This window comes from Leptonychotes weddellii, chromosome 5, assembly GCF_054177405.1.
Source record: "Leptonychotes weddellii isolate Sample4059 chromosome 5, ASM5417740v2, whole genome shotgun sequence".
Lineage (NCBI taxonomy): Eukaryota > Metazoa > Chordata > Mammalia > Carnivora > Phocidae > Leptonychotes > Leptonychotes weddellii.
Window position 1 is genome coordinate 155345988 of NC_138373.1, and position 19092 is coordinate 155365079.

The 19092-nt window shown below is 56.1% G+C and overlaps 1 protein-coding gene across 4 annotated transcripts in view; it reads left to right on the forward strand.

Annotated features, from left to right (window-relative positions):
- The window catches only part of PARVB (parvin beta), a 92907-nt gene extending 74687 nt beyond the window's left edge, over positions 1 to 18220 (forward strand). For all 4 annotated transcript variants that reach the window (XM_081822610.1, XM_081822611.1, XM_006746712.3 and 1 more), the window contains exons 9-13: positions 2279 to 2340; positions 4939 to 5007; positions 9695 to 9796; positions 13805 to 13877; positions 15349 to 18220. In XM_081822610.1, coding sequence (XP_081678736.1) covers positions 2279 to 2340; positions 4939 to 5007; positions 9695 to 9796; positions 13805 to 13877; positions 15349 to 15425 — 383 coding nt within the window. In that variant the 3' untranslated portion in view covers positions 15426 to 18220. The remainder of the gene's footprint in view (positions 1 to 2278; positions 2341 to 4938; positions 5008 to 9694; positions 9797 to 13804; positions 13878 to 15348) is intronic.
- Positions 18221 to 19092: the final 872 nt, after the last annotated feature.

Below are 19092 nucleotides of genomic sequence, written 5' to 3' on the forward strand. Positions count from 1 at the left end.
CCTTCGCTCTGTGAGCCCAGCGGTGGCCAGCTAAATATACCCGGCTGACGTCAAGCTCGCTTCTGCTCCCAGGGTTTTTCTCAAGCTGCATTTAAAGTTTGTATTTTGCTTTGTAAAGACTGAGCTTTTTTTTCCCCCCTCTTAGCAGGCTGTCGTATTGAGTGGAATCTGACTTAAACGATTATAAAAATAATTTACAGCTGCCTTGGTAGAAAAGCTGGAGGAGGGGCACTCCGTGGGGTCGGGCCTTTTGGTTGCTGTTGGCTTTTAGGGCAAGGGCGCTGGGCAGTCCTCCCCCCGAACACACGCGCCCTCCACGCGTGTGTGTGCATGCCGTACACACACAGCCCTTCCACCTCTCCCTTCCTCTTTGCCTCACCTTCCCTCTCCCCACCCCCAAGGCCAAGGAGGATGCTACCTGGGCTGGGCTGGAGCTGTGAGTTGCCTCCCCACGCCCTAGACCTGGGACACCCGAGTGCCTTCCTTTTGGGGCCAGGCTGGGGGGAAGGGCTGGGATGCTTCCTCCAGGAGACCTGGTTCTCTGGCTTACTTGGGTGTCAGCCTGTCTTCTCTCTGATTTCTCCCTCCTTCTCCCTCTCCATGGGCCGGGCCGGGCAGTTCTGAAGCAGGCCCTGGGTCAGCTCTGGTTCTGGGCTCCCGGCCATCTCCAGAGAGGCAGTGGAGGCTTCCCACCCCTACCCCACCCAATCTGGCTGGGCTCCCCAGCCTCCAGAACTCCATGCTGGGGTCTGCCCTCAAGTAATAGTGGGTCTGTCTGCTGGCTGAGGTCCTCGGAGCATATGTTGCCCCGGGCACCTTGGGGGGACAGCTAGCTCCTGGAAGACAGAAGTCGGGACCCCAAGGCCTTCCAGATGCCCTCCTCCCTTTCCCTCTCTACCCCGCCAGTGACTCCCCACAGCTCTGCATCCACTCTGAGGCCTCAGTCTTCCTGCCTGGGCTCTGGGCTGCAGCAAGCTTCTGTCCTGCCTCCATGAGGCCCCACCATAGCAACAACAGGCTAGAACCAGGCACCTGGCTCCCGGCCCGCCCGGCTCCTTCTTACCCACTGAGAGCCATGTTGACCTGGCCTCCAGTGGCCTCACGTTGGAAAGGGAAGGGATTGATTCTGTGTTGATTTGGAGCGCACGGCTGGGCCCTTGAGTAGCAGAGTGGGTTGGGGCTCACCGGGAAGAAGGAGGCTGGGTGGGACATGACAGAACAGGCCGCCTGAGGCCCTGCAGGTGCTCCCAAAGAGGGGGACACCCCCAGAAGGATTGCTGGAGAGAGATTCTGGAGCAGGGTTTCCTGGTTTGTTCATTTGTTCTGTGGCAGTGGAGGGAACAAACGAGACAGTGGTTTCAGCCAGCACGGAGCTGAGAGACCAGCAGCTACTGTCCAGCAGATACATGATAATGAGATGTACTCTCAAGTAGTGATTAAGTGCTTTGAGAAGTCTATTAGGGTCAGAGGACAGGTAGTGGGCGTGGGGCACTCTTCTAGATGTGGATGGTCATGGAAGGCCCTTCAGAGGAGGTGACATCTGAGAGCAAGCTGGAGGAAGTGTGGCAGGTGAACAGCAGGTGCAAAGGCCCTGTGGTGGGTGTGTGATGGAGGAGAAGCCGGGGAGCTGGTTGGTGGAGTGAAGTCGGGGAGGGTGCGTGTGTTGGGGGGTGACTGCACCCACTGGATCCCATGGGCCACGGGAGAGGGGATGAATTTTATTCTAGGAGTGATGAGAAGCGGTTGGAGAGTTTTGGTGGGGGCAGGGGTAGAGAGGGGCAAGAACTGATCCAGTCTACAGTGTTCCTGCTAGGAGAAGGGATCAGAGGGCCGGGAGTGGAGGAGGGAGGCCAGCAAAGCAGGAGACTGCAGCCGCTGAGGGCCGTGGGGCTGGTATGGAGCTAGCAGCCGTGCTGATCAGGAGACGTGCTCGGAGGCACTAGCGAGATTTACTGGTACGCAAGGAGTGTGGGGAAGGAGAGAGGCGGGCAAGGGATGCCTCAGGTCGAGGATGTCACGGGTGGATGTCCGAGTGCCGCCTGTGAATTTCACATTACAAGATAGAAATGGGGTTGGGGGGGGGACTTAGAAGCATCTTTTCCTTGATTTTGCTCTTCAACCGCACCTGCCCTTGGGTTCTGGCGGGAATGAAGAGGATTCTAGGTGGGCGGGGAGCGTAGGGGCGGGACATCCCGGGAGGTCAGGAGCTGCGTGGTCCCCGGAACGGGCAGGGACATTTCCATAAACCCTACCTGTGCCTCTCCACTTGCCCATGCAGAGCGGGACGCCTTCGACACCCTCTTCGACCACGCCCCGGACAAGCTCAGCGTGGTGAAGAAGGTAAGCTCCAGGCCGGGCTGCTTCCCTCTGTCTCCAGGCTTCTGTCTACAGCATGCACTCCATGCCGGGAAGAAGGTGGGAACGTGTTTGAAATCTCTGAAATGTTTGCCACATGGATTGAAGTGTAATTATAGTCAAAAACGTAACTACAGTGCATAAAATTAGCACCTTTTAACTCAACATCTCTGCTCCCTGGGTATCTTCCTGCCACCCGCCCGCTTCTGTTGAGTGAATTAGCCAGCCAGGCACCACCGTGGCCCTTTATTCCAACTCAAGGCTTTTTCTCAATGTGGAAGTGTTTTTAAGTGTGTCAGCCTGCTGACTCTTGCAGGCCTCATTACCACGAGGCTGTATTCACAACCTGCCCGGTACACAGGCAGGCCTTTGCCGGCTGAACTGCCCCGTGCGTGCGTTTGGCCCATTTCCCTCCACAAAGGAGCGCAAGGACAGGCCCTTCATCAGCCCAGGCAGCCTACGTGTAGGCTACGGATGGAAACAAACAAAAAACATGCGAACTGAGGCTGTGGAGTCAGGGGCTGGGGAATGATGAGCTTCCAGGGGCATCTGCCAGGAGGGCTTGTTCTCACCCAGAAGGAATCGAGACTCAGCTCTCTGCCTGTGGAGTTATCTGAGCACCTGCAGACATCTCACTTGGGGAGCCAGTGGGAGGATGGATGGACTTTCCACCTCCCTGTAAAAAATCCAAGGAGCAGTCATTTCTGCCCATGCCCTAGGAGAGAGAGCTCTTTGTCTAGCACAATTGCCCAGAACAGGTTTCCTAATGCAGGACTTCTCGGGACCTTTAATATGCTGGCATGCGTTTGGAATTCTCCAAGAGGGGACTCGGTAGGAAGGATTTTCCAAACTTGTTTGTCAATGGTTTGATCTGTTTGTTTATCTTGTGATTGAATGTATTAAATTCCCATGGAACCCACCTTTGGAAAATGCTGGTCCAGCCTGGGACAATGAGCTTATTAGTTCTTGGAAGCACTTTGCAAAAGGGTAGCAGAACGATCCTAGTGGTCTTTCTGGGGTGGAGCCTACTTGGCATCCTTGGGTCATGAGTGATGCACCTTGGGGCCTCCAAGCAGTGCCCCCAACCCCTACCCCTGCCACATCTGTCTCTTGACAGAACCCATCCGTGAATGCGCAAGAAGATTCAAATCTGCCCCCCCCCCCACCTATCAACTGTGTGACCTGAAGCAGATTATAACTCCTACCTCAGTTTCCCCATCTGTCAGGACTGAGGCAGGACCCACCTCTCCGGGGTGCTGTGAGAGTAAAATATCATCATGTCCGTGCAAAGGCCCAGCGCCCAGTACATCGGGTAGCGTTGGGTAGCCATGGCATGGCATGAGGTCTGTCTTTCAGAGATATGATGTTAATTTATTCTTTGAAAAGACGTATTTTAGGCACTAGGGACGAACAAGACAAAATCCTTTCATCTGCCTGACAGCTTCCTACTTCCAGCCTGGCCCTTCCACACCCCCACATTGAGAGTTGCTGTGTTGGTGGCTCCTTGTACCCCAGAATAAAAGCAGGGGGACCCTGTCCACTTCTCCAGGGTCACCCGTCCTACTCTCTTCCATCCCGTCCACATCCAGATGCAGCCTGAAGATCCCAAAGTGTTTGCACATGTGCTCGGGGCCTGGGTGCCCGCTCTACCCGCCCCTCCACTCCCATCTCCCGTTTGGCCTGCCCCGCAGGCCCACTCAGATGCTCCCTCCCTCAGCAGCCTGCGGGGGGACACACGCCTCTCTTTGTGCTCAGCAGAGCTCCCCTCCGTGGCACGTCTCACACGCTGGGCCTGGCCCTTGATTTCTCTGTCATCCCCACCAGGTACATATATGTGTAAGCTTGACCTCAGGGAAGCAGGGCCACCGGCCTCTCCTCTCTAGCAAAAGTTTAAAACTTGTCACCTGTAACTCTTCTCACCCAGCAAACCCAGCTTCAGGGGGACGCAACACCAGCCAGCAGAATGCCTGGCACGTAGTAGCTGCTCAGTAAATTTGAGTAGCAGGAATAAGGAAAGGCAGTCGTGTCCCGGGGTGGGGGGTGTGTGGCTGGTGTTGCGTCCCCCTGAAGCTGGGTTTGCTGGGTGAGAAGAGTTACAGGTGACAAGTTTTAAACTTTTGCTAGAGAGGAGAGGCCGGTGGCCCTGCTTCCCTGAGATCAAGCTTACACAGGTCACTGAAGCGGATGAGTGTGGCCCCTCAGGTCGGCCTTCTCTCATTCCAGGTTGCATCTAAGATGCATCTAAAAACCCAGTTGTCTCCCCCTGACGGTTTTATCCTTCTTGAGGGAGCTGATTGTTCTTCTACAGGATTGTTAAACATGTACGTGTGTGTGGATAAGCACGTGTGTGCCCAGGTTGGCGGACAGAGATGCACGTTCTTCTCCAACGGGGGCGGATGGAAGCATTATTCCATTAAAAACCAAGGGTCGCTGTGAGAACCCGAGCCTTTTATTTTAGCAAACGGAGGAGATGATGGGACCGTCTGACAAAGCCGGTGATGCCCAATGTCCGGTCCATCCCGTCGGATGGGAACGGAGGAGCGGACTCTCTCACTCACAGCTCCTGTGTCTTTGCCTTCACAGTCTCTCATCACGTTTGTGAACAAGCACCTGAACAAGCTGAACTTGGAGGTGACGGAACTGGAGACCCAGGTGAGCAGTGCTCCGGGGTTCGTGTTTTCAGCCAGCTCTTGATCCCTGGTGGCAGGCGCCATCTTGTTCGTCTGACAAGGAATGGCCACCCAGCAGTTGGGACAGCAAAGCCCAGCTTCTCTGGCCTTCTCTCGGGCCCTCTGTCTTAATTTCCCGTGGCTGCTGGAACCAAGTCCCACAGACGGAGTGGCTTAAACCACAGACATTTCCATCCTCACCATCCTGGAGGCTGGAGTCTCAGACCTATGTGGGCAGGGCTGTTTCCTTCTGAGGCTGTGAGGGGGTCTCTGTGCCAGGCCTCTCCCCCCGCTGCAGGGTTTTGCTGGTGATTCTTGGCTTCTGTTGGGTTGTAGACGCCGTGCCGGGATCCCTGCCTTCATGGTCACGGGACACTCCCCCCGTGTGTGCGTCTGTGTCCAGATTTTCCATTTTAGTAAGGACACTGGTTGTGTTGGATTAGGGCCCATCCTGGTGACCTCATCTTAACTCCGTTACTTTCAGTAATGACTTCTTCCAAATAAGGTCACGTTCACAGGTTCTGCGGGTTAGGACTCCAACACATCTTTTTAGGGGGACACAGCTCAACCCTAACACCCTCTGAGGCGTCACGCCTCCCCCACCGAAGGGCCTTGGCAGGTGCAATTCTTTAAGTCTAGAACGTTCCGCGCCCTCCCCCTCACCCCGCTTCTGTTCTCCATCGCCATGCTTACTGCGCAAGTGCTCGCCGAATACCTGTCCAGTGAGTGTGCACAAAATATTTCTTCTGCGGGAAGTATATAAAGTATACTCCCCCACTCCACTCAAAGCTCACGCCGCATAGTAAAAATATGTTTCAAGCACTCAGCAGGCATCAAAGCACAAAATATAATTTTCCCAGGATTAGGTGGGTGCTCGAATTCGGAGTCGTTAACAGTTCTTGGTGCAGATTCCTCTAACCCCCAGCTGATCCTTCTTAAACCCCTGGGTGATTGCCTCCGTTCCTGTCTCTTTCTTTGCCTTTTCTCATTTGCTTTTCTAATTAAAAAAGTAATTCAGTTCGTTGTAGAATGTCTGAAAATGCAGATAAGCAAAACAAAAATCATTCCTAATCCCAATGCCCAGAGATAACTGTGCTGAGGGTTTTGTTCCGGACCTTTCCTCCACCTGGCTGGCTAATCACGGACTGCATGGGTCTGTCCTGGAAAGCCAAATGGACTGTTTTTAATGAGTATATTTACCTGTGCATCATTTGTCGCAGTTTATGAACATTGCACACTTAGCCTCTGATACTTACCATTCGGTATATTAACAGTCCCGAAGTGTCCTAACCTAAAAGTAACAGTCCTCCTTTCTCCCTCCCCACCGTCTCCCCCCTTCATCCTCTCCAGACCTACCTGACTGCAGTTAACGGTGGGATGTGGGCTCTTCTAGATGTTTTTTTACATGCACAAGTATATTTTGTTAATGACAGTGGGTCATACCGTGCGGCTCTTTTCGTAATGTGTTCTTTGTTACGTAGTTCTATTGTCAGCATCTTCTTGTTGGAGGCTGTGTGCGTGATTCCATCTCATCCTTTCTCCGTTGCCCGGTCTGTCTGTCTGTCCATACTGGTCGCCCCTGAGGACTGCCTTCTATTCCATCCTAGTGCACTGCGTGAAGCCCGCTCCTCGTGATGAGGCGCTTCCCACTCTCGTGACGGGTGGTGCGGGGGCTCTCTGCACTCAGCTGGTGGTGCCTCCGTCTGCTTCGTCAGGACACATTCCTGGAAGGCAGTGATGCTTTGAGGGCCCAGGAAGGGCCTGCCTGAACGTCCTGGGCCCTGCGAGCCATTCCCGACTCTTACTTCCAGGTTGGCCCACGTGCCAGCAGGAGTCGCCGGACACCCCGGACTGAGACTCTGCACCTCAGTTTGCATTGATCTGGATGTACCCAGTGTCTCCTTTTTTCTCTATCACCACACTTAAAGTAGTATCTTATAAGCGTTTTTAACCAGTGGTCCAGCAGAAAAGAGGTAGTTTTATAAACAATGTTCATCATGAGGGAGACCTGGGCTCAAAGCCCTGCTCAGGGGTGTGTGTGTGTGTGTGTGTGTGTGCGTGTGTGCGCGCATTCATGTCTTTTTTCCTCCTTTTTAAAACCACTTCTATATTCTGGGCAACTTCCTAGCTGTGTGATACTGAGCCAGCTACTCAGCTTCTCTGAGCTTCTCTCCTTATGTTGAGGGGGCAGCAGGTACAGGGAGGCTTAGTGAAGGTCATGCCTTTACAAGCTGGGCGTTGGTGAAGGCAGTGCCGTGGGAGCCGTGGGGCATCCGTGGGGGTCTGAGGTAGAGCACACCCCCACCCAGGACTAATGTGTGCTCTCGGGAGTGTGAGCTGGAGGGTCGGTTTGCTGATAAGCCGCTGTGCTCTCCTGGCTCTCACTCTCCCGGGCGCCCCTCTCCCTCCGTGCCTTCCTCTGCAGTCACCATCTCTCCCACCGCCCCATGCACGAGGGGACTGGGGCTGGGCTCGGGGATGCTGTGGAAGGGAGCAGAGGCTCCCTACACCTCCTGGGCAGGTGCTGGGGGCGGGATCTTCATTCGCGGACGGCCTGGAAATGGGCCCATGCTGTGGAGAGAGCCGGTTTCTTTGGGCCTGTTGCTGGCTCGGTGTCAGCGGGGGGAGTCCAGAGAGCCGTCCTCGGCAGGCCCGGGAAGGACGGCGTCCCTCTGCCTTGCGCTTTGTGTCTTCGCTCCCCTTCCCCTTTCAACGTGGTGATACTGGACACTTGCGATTTGGACTTTTCATCTTTAAATCGGAGGCCTTGGTGGCCTGCCTAGGATGGTGGAGGGAGCTATTTTCAGTAAAGTCCTCCTTCGGCTCATCAGTTTCCGGAGCTGAAGGGCTCCTGGGTGCCCAGCCCCTCACGGCTGTCCTGCTGTCCTGCGTGGCGTTCTTCTAGACCAGGGGTCCACGCCGGCCAAGAGAGCTTCCTTTTAGTGATGAAGGGGTCCTGTCGGCACACGTCTGCTGCAGGAGCCGCCTGCCGCAGGTGGCCGCTGAGCACCTGAAATGTGGCTGGTGCGACAGGAACGGAATTTTGTATTTTCGTTAATTTAGACATTTTTTCAGTTTAAGAGTTCTGGAACTTGGTTATGTGATAGCGTGAATGTACTTAAGACTGAACTCTATGCTTAAAAATGATTAATATGGGGCCCCTGGGTGGCTCAGTTGGTTAAGCGACTGCCTTCGGCTCAGGTCATGATCCTGGAGTCCCGGGATCGAGTCCCATATCGGGCTCCTTGCTCAGCAGGGGGTCTGCTTCTCCCTCTGACCCTCCCCCCTCTCATGTGCTCTCTCTCTCTCATTCTCTCTCAAAATAAATAAATAAAATCTTTAAAAAAAATGATTAATATGGTACATTTTATGTATGTTTTATCACGACTAAAAAAAAAAAAAAAGTCAGCATACGCCAGACACAAAAGGATAAATCTTGCGGCAAATTCACAGAGACAGAGGGCAGAGTGGTGGGTGCCAAGGGCTGGGGGAGGGGGAGGGGGAGTTGGTGTTTAATGGGCACAGTTTCGGTTTTGCAAAATGATGTGAGTGCTAGAATGGATGGTTGGTTGGGTGGATGGATGGATGGATGGATGGTTGCACACAGTATGAATGGACTTCATGCCAATGACCTGGATATTTTAAAATGGGTAAAATGGTAGACTTCATGTTATTATATATATTTTACCCCAGGAAAAATAAACCAGCAACATTCAAACAAAAAAATGTCTAATTTCAATAGGTGCGTGTGGCCAGTGGTGGTCATGTTGGACAGCTCAGTTTCAGACATCTGGAGGCTGGGGTCTTCATAAATACTGGCCGTGCAGTGGACCCCAGCACGTCTCGGCCCCTCAGAGATGCCATCTCTGTGCTCTGTGGGGCCTTCATCGGTCTCCATTGCTTTATCTTTAAAAGGAGTAATTGTTCCCTGGCTAATTGGGGGTGGGGGAGGGCTGTCTGCCAAAGAGTGGGGCCTTTTGTTCTAGATTCCTGGTCCCTCTCCTTGTGGATGGATGGTGCTGCTGGGCTGGTGGCAGGGAGAGGGGTCCGGATTGAGGGCTGTAGCCTGCAGGCCTTTCCCTGACCCAGCGCGGCCCGGTGTTCAGGGCCCAGCTGGGATGGACACTAGAGGCTCATCTAGATGGACAAAGGCTCATGGTCACCAGGGCTCGAGCAGGGGAAAGTGTCTGGCACTGTGAGCATAGCTAGAAGAAGGTGCTCAGACAGCTGACAAGGTGAGCAGGTGGAACAGGGCAGCAGAACCCAAACCAAAGCATAGGGCACCCTGCAGGTCATGCATGGATGGATCATTCCAGAAGCCGACACCGATGGGGTGCTCACTGTATGCTGGGTCCTCATGCCAACCCTGAGAGATGGGAGCCAGTGTTACCTCGAGGTCAATAGTGGGGGGACGGGCCTTGTGGCCAGGCTGCCTGCTTCCAGAGCCGTGGCCCTATTCACGTAGATGCACTTCAACCCCAAACACATGCGTGGCCACATCCAGTCCTGAGCGAGATGCTCTGCACCCGGGTCCTTCACCTAATTCCAGGTTCATGCCTGAGCGAGGCATGGATTTCATACTTTAAAACATTTTCCTCCTTTGGAATGAATGCAGAACATTCACCACCTCCCTGTACAGCCCGGAAACATCAGCACGTGTTTCTCTGTAGTTTGCAGATGGCGTCTACCTGGTTCTGCTCATGGGCCTTCTGGAGGACTACTTCGTGCCCCTGCACAACTTCTACCTGACCCCAGACAGCTTCGACCAGAAGGTACGTGTGTGGTCTCCATCCTCAGAGCAGCCCCGGATGTGCTCGCTAAAGTGCACAGCCTAGACCTGCCCCCCATGGCTCTTTTTGGAGTCTAGCTGGAATCTTCAAAAAAAATAAAGCTGTCCCCAAAATGGTACTGCAGTGAGACGTAACCCAACCCTCAGTCATAGAAGTAAACCCATCAGCAGTGCCAGACACACCCGAGCACCATGTGCCGTGTTCTCTTCGGGGTCTTTCCCATGGGACGGTATCGTTTTTAATCATGGTGGTCGGATGTTGTAAACTTGCAGATCCTTCCACTGTTGATGCCATGCATATGCACCTCTGGTTTTCCCAGCTGCTTCCGACCTCCCCAAGTGCTGTCCTCAGTGGTGGCTCAGAGTCCCGTGGCTCTGACACCGCTGTCTCCCTGTTCCCCCCACTCTTGGACAATTAACTTGTTTCTGTTTTTTTTTTTCCCCATTAAAATAATAGGGCATCTTCTCGAGTCCATCTATCTATCGATCGATCTCTCTGTCTGTCTATCTATCTCTAGTCCTGTGGATTGTTTTCTAGGGGAGATTCCCCACGGAGGATTGTTGGGGTCAAAGGGCCTAACCTTTGGATTCGAGTTGCTGAGCCCCCCGTGTCCCTGTCTGTGCCTGGGTGTTTGGCCTGCTGCTCCGGGCTCCCCGGAATGCAGCCTGTCCAGACAGTAGTTAGCGCATTGCCTTTAGAAACTTGGCTTTTGCACTGTCCGTATTGCTTCGGACTCACGGGCATCTGTCATTGGATTTTCCCAAAGTGCTAGACCCGTGAGTCAGAGAGGCAGACAATGCTAGCAGGTGGTGGCAGCCAGGGAAACATCCGGTAACGGGGCCAGTGTTTATCAATCTGCATACTTCTAGCACCTTCCAGGCTGTTCACTGGCGGCCAAATGTTGTTCCTGCCTCGCCTGCTGAGATGGAATCAGAACAGATTAGAGAGGGCCTGGCACGGGTGAGCCAGGGCGAATGGAGAGAGCACGGGCCAGAGGGGAGCGAGCAGGACTCCATCAGGAAGCAAGGGTGCTTGTGCTGTTGTTCTGGAAATGAGAACACAGATGATGTGGGGAAGAGGCTCATGCGTTTCCAGGCCCGGTGGGGCTGGTTGCAGAAGCATTGTTGGGGGAGAGAGATTTCCTTTGTTCAAATTAATAACGATGCCGGCAGGAACGGTGAATCGAGCCAAGGGGCCGGAACTGGGTTGTTTTTTTTTTTCCCAAGATGAGACTGTGCACATGGCAGGGTAGGGGAGCCTTCTCTCCGGGCCCGGCCTTAATTCCTTTTGCAACAGGGGTGAAAATTTTTGTGGGTTGCCGCCCTGGCCTGGGAGGTGTGAGAGGCCCGAAGCACCGTCCGCCTTTGCTTTGCCTCTGCCCGAGAGCCCTGAAGGAAAGGCTGTTTTAGGGGCAGCGTCCAGCATGCTGGGAGCCCGTTCACGCTCATGAAGGGGTGGCTCTGCTCAGGGAGGACGCTGGAATTCCAGTGCATTCTTATCCAGCTTCCTGGATTCTCTCCCTGCCCCCCGTGGGGAGTGATGGTCATCATGGCAGCTACTGGCAAGTTCTTTGTGAGCTCGTCATATTTATTAGCTCATGACCGGTTCACGGGCAGTGGCGTCTCCCTGCTGCACAGACCTGAGCTCGCTCCAGGCTGGGCCCCGCAGCCGAGCTCTCGGGCCGTGGTGGCTGCAGGGGACCTCGCACTGGGTATCCCCTGGGGGACCAGGCTGCGTGGGGCGCGTTTGCCCCGATGCTGGGAATCTACAGCAGCTCTGCATTTCCCGAGGGAGGGCACCAAGGGCCGGTGAGCGAAATCAGACACGTATCAGGGGATGCTGTCCCCCAGCGGAACGATGACCCATGTTTTTTAAAACAATTGCACTAGATTTTTAAAAAATGAGACCAGACCCCCTAGGTTCCTGCACACAGACACACGGCACCCTTTGAGCTTTCTGAGACGTGGATACGACCCGTGGCTTTTTGTTTTATAATCTTACTCCATGGGAGCCACTTTGCTGAGTACCTTGTGCCCATCGATCATCTTTCTGGAAGATTCCACAGCATCCCTCTCTCTGGGGAGTGGAGTGCGTCCTGGAGACTCAGGTTCTTACCAGCAAATACAAGAAAGGGCTTCACATTCTCAAAGTGCTTTCCCTTCTATCCCCTCATCTGATTCCCTCCCTTGGGACGAGGAAACGGGATCTCAGAAGAACCGAGAGACAACCCAATCTTCCACATTCAGCAGGGCACAGGTGGAGGAGCCCACTCCTATTCTAGAACCTTCTATTCTTCTGTCACTTGGCCAGGTTTTCAAAAATCCCTTGACTTGCAGAGGGACAGGATTTCAGGGCATCCTGGCTGTGTGGCTGGCTCCCAGTTGGTGGCATGGGGCTTTGGGGCACGGCGTGTGGCCTGGTCCTCTCGGGTCTGGGGAGCTGTTTGCTGCTCTGTCTGCCCTGTCCTGGGGGCCTGGGCTCAGGGGTGGCTTCTCTGCAGGCATGAGGGGTCGGTAGAGGTGAGGACATGGCTGGGACGAGAGCAGGGTGGCGGTGACTTCCTGTCGGGTGGTTTCCTCAGACTGAGAAGGAAGCAGAAGGAAGTCTTGCACTACGGAGAGGTGGGTCTGGGCGAGAGCTGTTCTTGGTGTGGGGCAGGCGTGGGGTTTCAGGAGGCCGACGTGCTCAGCGCCGAGCACTTTTGAGGAGCCGTCTCTCCCTGGCCTAACTCGTCTCAGCCCTGGGGCCTCCTCCGAAAAGTGGCCTTGGCGCATCCCATGGCCCTTCCTCTGGGCTGGGCTGGCTCTGTACACCTAGACGTCTGACACCCTGCTTGGCCTTTTCCAGAGGGCCTCAGGAATGGCCCAGGGTCCTCCGGGCCCCCTGCATCTGGTCATGTGCAGCCCCGCCCAGCCCTGGTGTGAGGGGCCTGCAGGGTCTGTCCCCACACGGGGCCCCTCCGAGCACCACCTGCCCAGTGCTGGTGCTGCCGAGGGTCCTGGAGGCCACTGCGCGGTCCCTGAGCTGCTGGGATTTTGACCAACAGCGGGTTATTTTGTCAAACATCGTTTTCCTGGTTAATTATTAAACTGTAAGTAAAATGATCATGTTTCTGGCTCATTTACCCTGAAATCATGAAGATATTACTGTTGAAAGGATATGTGATTACCAAGAGCCCCGGGGTCCTCTCTAGCTCTGACTCTATGATTTATTTTATTTTTGGTGCCCCCCCCCATCCTACCCCCTAACAGCCTTTGCTCCCAGATGGTTGGCTGTGATTTGGTTGATCACCCGGCGTCTCTGTGATTCAGGTGGATGAATGCAGCAGAGGAGGTGTTATTTTAAACCTCTTCAGAAGTTGTTAGTGGAATACAAGCTTCCAGCATCCTCGTGGGCTGAGTGGTACCTTTCATTTCAGGGAGAAGCCATGTGGGGGTTGGGGGTGGGGTGTCCACCTTCTGTGACATCTAGCAAGTCGAGGCCAGGACCAGGGCCCTGCTGCCTGCCCCCTGCAGCCACCATTGGGCTGACTTCTGTTCCCGCAGGGTCCCCAGTGCCTGCCCAGTGCCTGGGCCACCACTGCCCCGAGAGTGATGTCCTGCCCACAGTGATGCACACGCAGCTCTGGGAGGCCCTCCCAGCACATGGTGGGTGGCCGCTCTGTGCTGGGGATGGTGCATAGCGCTGGGTGCCTCTGGGAAGTGGCTTGTCCTCTCTGAGCCTTGGCTTCCTCGTCTGTAAAAGGGACAGGGTCACGGTCACTTCTCATCGTGTGGCCTGTGACAGAGCAGACACTTGGAGACCCCGGAGCCCTCTAGGGCAAGCTTTGTGCCTTCAGCCCTGCATCTCTGAGCTGCCCCCTGATCTCTGGTGAGGGGAGTAAGGACCATCTAGTGAACGTCTTCTCCCGACGCCCCTGCCCACCCCGTGCCCTGCGTGGCGCCGCTTGGGTCTGGGAATGTGCCAATTCTATTCTTGCTTCCTTGGCAGGTCCACAACGTGGCGTTTGCCTTTGAGCTGATGCTGGACGGAGGGCTCAAGACACCCAAGGCTCGCCCTGAAGGTAACGCCCCGCCCCAGCCCCGCCAACCCCAGCTCCCGTGCCCCCTGTGCCCTTAGCTTCAGGGACCAGGAGGACTGTGCTGGCGGAAGCACCAACGCTGGTCTTTAGTAGCTGCTTGACTTGGAGGACATGACCTCTGCCCAGGAGCCTCGGAGTCTGCGCGCCCCTGCAGGTGCCGGGCTCAGGCTAGAGATGCTGTTTCACGCCTTGCAAGGATATTAAAGGCTTGCCGCAGTTTGATGAGTGTTGGGTTGATGTCCCTGCAGGGATGAGGCACGGTCATGCCACGTGTGGGTCCGAGCCACAGCGGGGAGGTATGGGCAGCCGGTGGTGGGACCACCAGGGCAGGGAGGCTGGGGAGCCAGGAGCAGGCCTGGCTTAGCCCCCTGCAGCCCCTTCCTCAGACCTGCGCATTCACAGAGGGCATCGGTCCTGCCGGCTGCCTCTGGTTCGGTAGCTGCTGGTCTCCTCCCACTGCAGTGTTGGCTGGCCCGGGGGGGTGGGAGGTGGCTGGGGCTGAAGCCTCAGGCCTGGGAGACCGGGAGCCCTGGGTGCATGTGTGAACCCTCGAGTTCACTGTGAGGGTAAACTGGCCGGCAGGCTGTTTCTCCTCAGTGAGTCTTCGTCTCGTTTGCAAAGGCAAGGCAGGAAAGACGGTTGTGCCGGCTCTTCCTGCTTCCCCCCTGCTCTGACAAGCTGAGATTGGAGACACTCTGGGCCTCGGTATAAGGACAGTTGTTGGTTCACGGCAACCGCTCAGCCAGCCTTCCTCTGGAAGAGATGCTATTTCTTGCTCTGGGGTTGAGTACCTGCAGGGGGAAAGCAAGATCACGATCTTTCCGTGGCCCGAGAAGGGCCTTTGGCATCATTTGATCCAATGGGCCAGTTTTATAGGCAAACAGCCTAAGACCCAGAGCAGGGAGGTCACTTGTCTGAGGTCACAGGGCAAGAGAGAAGAAGACCCAGGTGCCCTTCCCACCAAAGAAGGCAGCCTGGACTTCCTGGGCTGTCGGGTCCCCTGAGGGTCCTGCCGTGGGCCACACCACATAGCATTGCTTGACCTTGAGGGGGCAGGAGGGAACAGCAGCTCCCACCCCGCCCTGCCCCAGAGGGCCCGCTCTCTGTCCTGGCACAGGTTGGCCGGTGGGTGTTGGACCCCAGTAAACGTCCTTGGCTGTTGGACAGCCCACATCCATAGGCACCACTGGTCCCCAGACTTGCCCGATGCGGGTCCTACAAGGGATGCAGGAGCATCCCAGGTGCTCGTGGAGAGGGCTGGTGGCCTGGGGCTTCTCATAGCAGCCAGTGTCCCGGGATGGCGCTGCCCAGGGCGTCCGGGGTGGGGTGGCTATCGGTCTTGAAACCGAAGCACTCTGCTGGGGACGTGACAGGTGCCCCGTGCCTCCCGCGTGCCGGCGCCAGGGCCCAAGTGCTCTCGCCCCGCCAACGGCGTCTCCGTTTCCTTCCGCAGATGTGGTGAACCTGGATCTCAAATCCACCCTGAGGGTTCTTTACAACCTTTTCACCAAGTACAAGCACCTGGAGTGAGAGCAGCGAGCAGCGGAGACCCTGCAGGGCCGGGAGGCCTGCCAGCCTTGTTCCCCACCCCACCCCTCCCCCACGCCAACCAGCCTCTTCGGGTTATTGCTTTTAAGCTCCCCTGTGTATCCCGCAGTGGGCAGGATCCTTTGAAAGGCAGGATTCTGCACCCCAGTGCTGGCATCTGGCCCCACAAGTGCTGAGACACGTGTCGGCCCTGATCCCCCCCACCCCTCAGCCTGTGGGGGGGCGCCCTGCAAGCCTTTCCATGGAGCAGTTAACGACCACGGCCATGGGTGATCAGAACAGCACCCACAGCTCTGAGGAGCCGTAAGTCAGCCTGACTGTGGCGGGGAATCTCCTTGGAAGCGAGGCCTTTTTAGTAAAAAGCGTTTTGTAGCTTTAAAAACTTCCCTCTAAAGTCCCAGGGGCTTTTGATGGGACAGGAGGGCCCGCCCCACATTCTGCTGCTTGACCAGCCAGTGTTTCTCCTTTACCTTTTGCACAAACATCTAAGACCCGGGTGACCCTCAGCTGCCACCGTGCAGGAGGCAGGATTCGCTGAAGCGATTTCTGATTTTTTTTTTTTTGGTGACGGCCAAGTGGGCTAGGTCGGGAGCCGGATCTAAAGTGTTGCTTGATACATCTCAGAGGCCCTGTTTGGGAATAGATGCATTTTTAAACTTTTATAAAAAGCAGGGTCTCTCAGTTTGCAGGGGCCGCCGTTTATAAGGGGCCACAGGCGGGGACTTAGACAACAGGAACGGATGGTCCCCCAGCTCCGGAGGCCAGAAATCCAGCATCAAGGCAGAGCTGGCTCCTCCTGAGGCCCCTCTCCCGGCTTGCAGATGGCCTCCCTTCCCCATGGCCTCACGTGGCCCTCCCTCTGTACCCGTCTGCGTCCTAACTTCCTCTTACAAGGACACCTGTCATAATGGATGAGGGCCACTCTTGTGACCTCTTTGTAACATACCGACCTCTGTAAAGACCCCATCTCCAAATACAGGGACATTCTGAGGTACTTGGGCTTAGGGCTTCAACATATGGATTCTGCGGGACACAGTTCAGGCCTGATTGGGGGAATATGACGTCTTTACCCCCCTCCTCCCCAGTGTGGCTTTCAACCCTGCTGGCATCCCCTGCTGGGCACCCCTGAAAGGAATGCTATTCGCCCCCTCCCCCGCTCACTTTGGCTCAAGAGAGAAACGGGGCGGCGGGGGGGGGGGGGCTGCCCTGTGTCACCCCCCCACACACACGGCAGCCTCTTTCCTGGGCTCTCAGCTCTCAGGACAGGCCTTTCTCATCTCCGATTTTCACCTTCCTGCTGTTGATCGGAGCGGTCGTGCTGGTTGTTAATATTAAATCGGACGCCGGCACTCACGACTCAGGAAACGCTGATTCCCCTGTCCCCTGTCTCAGCTCTGCCGCTGCGACTCTGATGGAGGTGGTTTCCCAGCAGGGGACAGAAATAATTTAACAGTATTACAGTGTCTCCTGCGGGACGCGGCGACATTAAAGGGCCACACTGACAGAAGAACCAAGGCTGGAACGTTCTGTGCCGACTTCATTACATGCGTAGGTTCCCTGCCGGCCGCTGGAGCTGCAGAGGCCGGTCCCCCGGCTTTCACAGGCGGGCCTGGCCAGGCTGTGCCCATCCCCAGGGGTCCCGGGGGCTGAAGGATGGGGGGCTGACATTTGGAGAGAATGCAGCCTCGGGGTTTTCAGCGCAGGTGGGCAGCTCCGGCGGGCTCCGCGCCTAGAAAGGGAGGCAGTGGTCCTGGGGGGGCGGGGAGTGCATGCGCTTCAAGCCCTCTGAGTTTCTGGTGAAAGGGGTCCCTAGATATGGGCCAACTGTGTCACGGTGCTGACCCTCTAAGGCCAAGGTTCCAGCAGAGCAGGTGATGATCTGTCATCCAAACTGGCTTTATTCAAGTTGGTTCCCTGCACTGAATGCATCTCCTTCCCTCCCTTCACTGTCTGCTCTGAATCAGAGTTCAACGAGAGGCCTGGGCATCTGCGTGGGGGGCGCAGTCGTGAGGCAGAGAGCAGGGTGAACTCTGGGGGCGGCCTCTTCTCCTGTGATCAGCCCTCCTGGCTTAGCGACCATAGCTGTGCGTTTCAGGTCTGCGATGCTGGGACGTTTTCTTGGGGTAACTTGCTCAGCAGAAGCCACTTCCCTTAATCTCGGAAAGTTCTAGAACCCTTCCTCCTCCATTGACCCACCTTTTCAGTGCATTGTTTTTTGGTCAGGGGGGGGACCCTCTATAGGAACTAAGTGAAAGCGAGATCATTTGCACCCGAGTGGCACTGGCTCAGGGTCTGCAGGGCCCGAGCGAGGGCCCAGGCAGGGGCCGTGAGATGGTCCCCTTTTATCCTCCTTGGAGCGGCTGTTGGAGGCCCCTGCTGGCCATGGGGAGGCTGCCTGCAGCTGGGCTTCCCCTGTGACAACCACAGGGTCTTATGCACGCAGAGCCCTAATGTCCTAATTGGATGTGACAAAGAGCTGTGTTTTAAAGGAACTGAATGCTTTTTTCACCCCCTTTTGCGGGCCCGTGTTTCATTGTCTTTTTAGCTGTTTTAAGCAGTGGCGCCTTTGGATGTCTGGATATCGAATAAAAGCCGCTAAACCCCTGGCGTGTTGCCAATGCCGTCCGCCTGGCCGGCAGCGGGAAGCCGTGGCTGCTCGGGTCTGCCGTGGGCCCTGCCGTGAACCTGACCTCCTGGGAGCCAGAGCCTCGGTTAGGAAAGTGCTGTGCGCTGTGAACGGTGCGCTGTTACTTATTCCAGTAAAGACCTCGAGAGCGCGGGGCTATGTCTGCTTTTGCTTTCATGCGCTTAGTGGCCCTTGGTCGCGCAGGCCCAGTGCTTGGGCCCAGGAGCCAGCGTGCAGCCTGGTGTGGGGGCCGGGCCCCGCGGGGGCTGAGGCCGAGGGGTTCCTGGGCGGGAGCCACGGGGGAAAAGCAGTCACAGCAGCGGATGTGCAATAGGGATGAGCCGAGCTGGGCGGGTCGGCCTAGCTGTCCGGGTCCAAAGCAGAACGGGGTGTGCAGGGGGCCGGTGGCGCCAGCTGGACAGCCCGCTCCGGGGGGATGGTGTGCCCCTTGCGCTGCAGGACGAGGGGCCCGGGTGACCCTCGACGGTGGCCGTGCTGTAAACCTTCCCTGCAGAAGTCACAGGGGGATTCAGGGGCCTCGAACTTTCCTGTCCGCAGCATTAAAACTCACTCTTGAAGTACTGCTAACCGGCAGAGCGAGGCCTTGGTGCTGTAAAAATACTAAGGATCCCAAACAGCCGCTGGGAAGGACCCAGCTTCGGAGGGACGCCTGGTCCAGAGCCACGTCGTTCCCGTGCGACCTCTGGCCAGTTCGTTATCCCGCACTTTCCACGGTGGAAATTCCCCTCCAGTTTCCCTCACCAGATCCATCATCACTCCCTCACTTAAGATCTGCCTTCCTCGACTGGTAACACATCCTTTATTAGCCCAGGTCCAGTGGCAGATAACTGGTGTCGCCGTAGTTGCTTGAACAGGAAGGAGTCTAATACCGGAAATGAGGTGACCCCAGAGCCACCGGAAGGCTGGAGCCCCAGGCTGGGGACAGACCCCCCCATCAAGGACTCGTCCAATGACACCACAGTGGCGGCCTCTGCCCTGACCAGGAGGCTGCCGAGCCGCTAC